The following is a 7,381-nucleotide window of genomic DNA, read 5'->3' as shown; positions in this document are numbered from 1 at the left end:
TCCCAGATGACGATGGGCCAAGGCAGGACACAGCATGGACAGGTTGCCAATCCATCACAGGGAAATACACACACAACCAGCAGAGAACCCAGAGAAAACCCCTGCACGTGGAGGCAGGGGCACATGCCAACTTCCCAGAAACAGACTCCCAGAACTCTGATTCAAACAAAGCTCACTGCAGCACAAAGCAGCTATTCCAGCAACATGAGAATAATATACAACATCCCGCTGTAACATCTAACTGAATTATAATGAAAAGAGGCAAATATCCGATGTGTATGTATCACTTCTATTTATGCTTTTAAATTTATTTATTTATTTGTGGTTTTAAATGAACCACACATACAAAATGTAACATAAAACGTCAATAAAATGTAATTCATTCCTGCAAGAGTGTCAGTCATGACGATTAATCCTGCTGTCCACCATTTACTTAGTTAGAAAAAGAGTCTTTATCAGCTTTTTAAATAAACACATCCTTCCAAGTTTTCAGGCTTTTTCAGCCCGGGCAGCGTTAATAAAAGATAAATTGCAGCCGGTCCCAGAGAATTTTTCTTGGAAAGAAACAAAGCCAAATGAACACCGAAGATGTATAAAATGCGCTTTGTTCATCAGAGGAAGGGAGAGAGAAAAGACTCCACTCATCGAGCTCTGAATGCTGCATTTCATGCGTGCAACAATTATGCTGAAAGGTCAAGTATTACAGCATCTTGTGCTCTGCTTTGCATGCAAAGTATTTCAGTTCACAAATGACCCTCGTTTGCGCTCTTTGCACAATGGCTTGAAGAACCGGATAAACGCAGGACAATTAAAGATTTTTGCTGCTAACTTACAATACCAAAGGAGGTGATTGCAGTCGCTGCGTAATTGTCCTGTTTGTGATGCGCATGAACGCTCAGGCCTGCTGCAATGAAATGTTTGGGAACTTGAGAAGAAGGGAGAGGACAGCGAGTGCTTTTTCCCCCCCCTAACAAATCGAAACGGGTTATTACAAAAACACATTTATGTACATGCTTTAAGCAGTGTTTGGTTTTATAATACCTGAATTTGTGTTAATTTCCTTTTCAGCACCGCGGACAGCGCCTCAGTACAAAGAAAAATAAACAACTTCGCAATTACGCAAAACAAGCGCCAAATTCCTGTATCTTTTAATTTGTAATTTTAAAATTATTATATATTTATTCTTTTTTTTTTTTGAGAGGGTGGTGGTAAAAGAAGCCCCTATGACCTTTAATACTTTACAGTTTTGGCGCTTTCTTAGGTTTTTTTTTATTTTTATGGAAATGTATAGAATAACAAACAGATGGATGGACCATCGTGATCACAATATCACTTCCCACTTGCAACTTGTTTTGCACTGAATCAAAGTAGAGTTACAGTTTACAATTTAGAGTTTACAGTTCACCACGCTGCAAAACTAAAAAATTATAATGTCAGGTATCAATATACGTTTGAGCATCTGTCTTACTTCCTTTCTGATATCATCATGTACGATTATCACTTTTTTTTTTACAGTATTCTTACTCAAGATAAAAGGCTATCAATGGGAAATTATGAGGAAACGAGGGAATCAAAAATCAAGTTTTAGAAAATATGTAGAAACATTTGTTTCACTCGAAGCCAATATTAAATTGAGCCATCCAAAATATATGCAGCGTCAGATTGAACACATATTTGATATCTCCTTTAATTCATCTTGCTGCCACATGCTCGATCTCTGGCTGCTTAACAGGCAAGAACAAAATTCACCTGCTCGTCACTAACTCAAATATGATTACCTTGAGATTAGAGACTAATTGCTTGGGGTTCATGGAGACGGCCCACCATAAAGGCAGGAGGACTTGGTGAGTTGCACTGTGGGTTTCTACAAAAGGGAGCGATGAGAGCGCACACGCTTCCAACAAGTCATTCTCAACAGCTACAAGCTGCACACAAAGACCACACACCGCGCCAAAGACATGTTAATGTAATCCCAAAGTTCTCACTTCTCCCCCGAACAAAACCTGCTCTGCAAAATACCTAATAGAAGATGGTTTCCGATGCAAGTGCGATTTCACTTTAAGAAAAATCCCCCAAAAGGCTTTTTTTTTTCTTTTTTCTAAAGGACTGTCTGCTGGCTTGAGACCTAAAGACAGGCCTGCACGCTGTAGGGGAAAAAATATACATTGCGTCTTCTCGTCTGGTGACATTTACATATCCTTTATAGTGAATATGAGAAAACAAGACTTTTTAAAATAAATGTATGTTAAAACATATCATTATTATCGATTTTTCAAATTTGCATCATTTTTATGACTGCCGATTCTTCTTTTGTCTCCATATAATTTACTTAAATAAATCCCAAGATTCTCAGCTCTGCACTTTTTAGAAAAGTGTTTCATCCACATTGATTTAATTTCATAAAGCAAACAATAGAAATAAAATAAAAAAAAGAGCTGCATGGTTTTCTCGATTCTTGTTCAAATTGACACATTGAGAATGAAACTCCAGTCTTGAAGGGACTGTCTGCTGACTTCAGACCTAAAGACAGGCCTGCGCACTGCATGTGGAAAGTATCCATTTAGTCTCCTCGTTTAGTGACATTTACAAATCCTTTATAGTAAATATGAGCCAAAAAAATGCCTTTTCAAATAAAATACTGTTAAAAAAACTATATTATCGATTGTTCAAACAATCAACATCTAAACATATCGATATCTAAAATCCTTTGTTATGAATATGTACACACGTGTTAAATCAATATCCGTCGTACTATAAAAACGTGCCAAATACATACAGTTGATAATTGTGCTCATGTCAGGAAAGAAAATTCCAAATTCTAAAAATAAAAGTCTGACTGGTTCATTTATTTTGACAAGAGCACAGCGGTAAAAATCATGCGCCATGATGCACACACTCTTTTAGTTTTTGAGAAATGTGTGAACACACTTTAAAAAGTAGCGTTAAAATTAATCATTTGCAATATGTGCAACACGCGGCGTGGCATATTGGTTAGTAATCATAAACACTCAGTTATGTCTTTAAAAAAAAAAACTCTTGCTGCATGGAACCAATGCCACGAACCAGATAGGGGGATAATAAGCAAGAAACCATTCACCAGAGACAAGAATTCCATTTTAAATACATTTAGAGGCTTTAGGGAGGCCCGGGTCAGATGCAGAACGGCCCTGCGTTGTTTAATGTGCCGATGTTACATGTATGTCAAAGATAATTGTCTTTTTTTTTTCAGATCAAAGAACCTACACTTGACAAATGTGTAACTTTCTTTTCTGAAAACTGTTAATTGGCAGTATTGTGAGTCCGCCAGGAGACTGTAGCAGTATTGGACCAAAGTACAAGCAGCTCGAAAAGCAGGTGAAACTGGTTAACAATGAAGAAAGAGAGAAAAAAAAAAAGGCTATGACGTGTTATGAATGAAGCATAGTAGACAAAAACTGCACCCTGTACACAAATTACATATTATCTCGAGACAGTTTGAACGTACTTGTTAGAATATATGTAGCCCGTCTGAAACAAATGTATTATAGCTATATTTTCTAAATTGCTTGTTTGATGCCAGGGAGGATCATATTAACCATTGTTTACAGTTCAAGACCCATAGTTCTATTGGCTCATATTATTATTATTATTATTATTATTATTATTATTATTATTATTATTATTATTATTATTATAAAATTGATTGAATTCACACATTAAAGGAAAATGTTTTTAAATTGCTGGTTTTTTTGCTACCAAGTCACGTCTTGAGTATCAAACAGCCTTCAAGCGCATAAAGAGTCCACCATGTAATCTTTTAAGAAGATGTTTGTGGAGACAGGTTTGTTATTGACGCCTGACACAAACAAGCTGTCGCCGATTCCTCCACCTCCACCTCCACCTCCATCCCACCACCACCACCACCACTGCGACTGATTATTGATGAGCCAGCTGATAGCCCTGCGCCGACACTTGGCCTCGTCAGTCAGTCAGAAGAATACGCGCTGTTTGGTGAGGGATTTCATCGATAAGCTGCCCTTTGAGCAACGCTTGTGTTTGATGTTTGGCTGCCTCACCTTTTTCTGACTCACGCAGTCAGCATGCAAGGGAGAAAACACACATACAGAAAGAGAAAAGAAAGGTAAAAGCACATAAAGGCTCGGTTTACCCTGCGTGACACGCTGAGTGATAAGCCTGAATGGTATGTGATTTGTCAGAAAATGAAACAGAAAAAAAAAAGGATTCAGTATTTAAATGCCCAATTGATCTATTTAAGCTGGTCACTTTGTTAAAAAAAAAAATGCTCCTGAGATTTATGCATCTTTTTTGCAACTTTAATAATAATAATAATAATAATAATAATAATAATAATAATAATAATAATAATTCTGTTTTGTTCTATTTTTCTGCGTGTATTAACATATTTCACAACTGTTTTGTTTCCATAATTTATTAATAGGACTGTTTTGTAGTAAGTCAAATATCTATATAAGTTACAAAGAAATAAAACGTACAAATACCAATGAAACGACAACAAACCGGCAAATAGCGTCAAAACTTTGTACAACAAATAGCTAAAATTCAAACCTCTTACAGAAATATACAGGCTAGATCTACGGCTCACATTAAATCCTATTATAAACCAGAGTCATCACGGGTGTTTTTGGAAGGGGGAATTCAACAACACCCATAATACAGCAGTCCTTTCGATATAGTCCCTGTTCAAGTTCACTTCTTTTTTTTTTCTTTTTTTTTTTTGCGGCCTATTTGCTGATTCTTCTTTTGTCTCGATATAATTTACATAAATAAATCCAAACGTCCGCACTTTTTGGACAAGTGTTTCTTCCACATTGAGTCACACTTCCTTTCAAAAAGCAGAAAAATTAAAACAAAAAATAAAAACCATGAAGAGCTGCGCGGTTTTCTCGGTTCTTGTTCAAATTGGCACCTTTACAGTGAAACTTGCCCCAGTCTTGACAGGAAAAAAAAAAGTCCTTTTTATCTCGTTTAAATAGAAGATTTAAGTGATGGCTGGCGCCTCGTGTCACCACGTCCTGCCGTATAACAGGGCCGAGCACTGCAGCGCGGAGCCGTACTCTGCGCCCGGGGAATTGAGGTGGGAGAGGCCGGCCACTTGGCTCTGCAGGGAGGGCGGACTGGACGAGTGTGGCGCCAAGTCTGGAGAGTGCCCCGTGCTCCCCACCTGCTGGTTCTGATGCTGCCCGAGGCCGGACGTGTTATTGGACATGATCATGACATTGCCCCCTTGCTGGTGGTGCGTCTGCGCGGAGGATGTCGGCGTGTGGCCGCTGCCCTGGCACGGCTTCCCGTCCTTCACCAGCACCGGCACGGCCACCCTCCGCGGGGACTGCTGCTGCTGCTGCTGCTGACAGGACCCGCTGTCCTGTTGCATCTGCTGCTGGGACACTTTGTCCTTCGCCTGCCTCTTCATCTTGTACCGGTGATTCTGGAACCAGATCTTCACCTGCGTCGGGGTGAGGTGGATCATACTTGCCAGGTGTTCCCTCTCCGGCGCAGACAAGTATTTCTGCTGCTTGAAGCGCCGCTCCAGCTCGTACACCTGCGCCTGCGAGAACAGCACTCGCCGCTTTCTCCTCGGGGTGCTGGACAAGGAGCCCATGCCTTTACCCACGTCTGCCAGGGAGCTCAGGCTGCCCATGCTGCCCATGTTCATGCCCGACGAGGAGCCCATGAAGCGAGAAACTGGGGAAGACATGAAACAAGTGTGCCATGATTAAAACATTCCATCTCTTTGTTGACAAAAAGAAACACATTTTAATCATTTTAAACCCTCAATTAAAATGGTCACTGTTATAACCCATGTTACATCAATAATGAAAGTAAATGCAGTTTTGGTACAAAATTACATTTTTGGGCAGCATTTGATTAGCTGGGACTCTACAAAGCGCCTCACAGCCCATAATTAGGAACGGTCAAAGTGTAATGATTTAATTTGTAAGCCTTAGCTCATCACTGACAGCACATCATTACTGAATTAACGCGATAACCAAAAGTCGACACTGGTAAATTGTTTAAAATGAGCCATGTGCCAAGCTGAGAGGAAAATCTTTTTTTTCCCCCAGATGTTGCGAGAGTGTCTCTAATTTTTGCGCGTATTGGATTAAAAAAAAAGGAAAGGAAAAAAAAATCTAAACTGCGAGACAAAATCGCACAGAAGACAGAATGGAAAGAGCGGGTGGTGGAATGGAATTCATGCACATAAAAGCCGGATTTGTGTGTGACTGTAGTGCGCACTGAGGTGACTCGAAGCTGGAGACAAAGTGCAGGTGAATACTCACTGGTGGAGAAGCGCGGGTCCGGGTTGGCTCCGTACCAGCCGGTGGCCGTCGCGCTGCCCCTCATGCCATCCTGGTAGGACGGCAGGTCGCCCATGTTGCCCAGGTTGCCGTTACAGTAGCCCCCCATGGCCGTGTGTGACAGCTGAGAAACACCTGCAGCAGTCATGTGGTAAGCCGCAGACACAGTCCCATTATGGCCCATGTGGTGCTGCTGCATCGCCGATTGAGAGACCTGCGGCTGCCGGTAAGAAGTGAGAGGTGCCCCCAAGTTGTTATTCTCCATACTTACTTTCTTATAGCTCTCCTCAAGGGGACTCAAGATATCGGAAACAGAAAAAGGAGTCGTATGCTTAGGGCTCATCGACATTGTTCTGGGGCTGGAGAGGGAGAAATTAGAAGGCAAGGCAATCTCTCCTTCTCTCTCCCCTTTTTTTTTTTTTTTTTTTTTTTTTTTTGGCCAAAGCCCCTCTGGTTCCTGTTGTCTCAACGTCGATCCTGGTAGATGAACACGTAGGAGAGCCTCGAGTCCGCCTTAATTGGATTGAGTGGGAGCTCGGTGCAGGCTTGGGTTTGTTTTAGCTTGGTGCCAGGTTTAAGGCTACCATCAGAGGCGGGGCATCGGCAACAATACAAAACAGCTCTAGCCTCCTTTCGCCGAGCGTAATTTCACTTACAAGACATGTGCTCCCCTCCCACTGACAATAACATAAGCGCCGTACATGATGATAAACGCTCATCGTCCCGGCTGCGTCCGAGCTCTGCGGCGTTTGGAGTTGGTGACTTGTTGCAGACAAACACACCGCACACCGCACCTTTGGATTGCAGTGACCACAATGCACTTTATTAACTGTAGTGATGTTTACGAGGGCCTCTTGATGAAAGGAGGTCTATATGGACTTGAGAGTTGGAGAACCACTCCTCAGTTGAACTACTGACTTTTAATGGCCACGAGAGGCCTCCAGTGATTGCAGGATTGTTTGTGTTATGCCTTATCGTACTCAGACATGCAAAAGTGCACTTGCAGGGAGGGAAAATGACTGATACTGATAAGTAAATAAATACACATCCGCGTGTTAAGTGGC

General features: G+C 41.3%; 1 protein-coding gene across 1 annotated transcript; it reads right to left on the bottom strand.

Annotated features, from left to right (window-relative positions):
• Nucleotides 1-5,023: 5,023 nt before the first annotated feature.
• nkx2.1 (NK2 homeobox 1) lies at nucleotides 5,024-6,666 on the bottom strand (the record flags this gene model as incomplete). The annotated part of the gene is made up of 2 exons (XM_080480853.1): nucleotides 5,024-5,703; nucleotides 6,300-6,666. The coding sequence occupies 2 exons, from the start codon at nucleotides 6,664-6,666 to the stop codon at nucleotides 5,024-5,026; spliced, it is 1,047 nt and encodes a 348-aa protein (XP_080336979.1).
• Nucleotides 6,667-7,381: the final 715 nt, after the last annotated feature.

The sequence above is a fragment of the Lipophrys pholis genome (genome assembly GCF_963383615.2).
Source record: "Lipophrys pholis genome assembly, chromosome: 14".
NCBI lineage: Eukaryota > Metazoa > Chordata > Actinopteri > Blenniiformes > Blenniidae > Lipophrys > Lipophrys pholis.
This window is presented reverse-complemented; position numbering and strand designations above follow the sequence as displayed.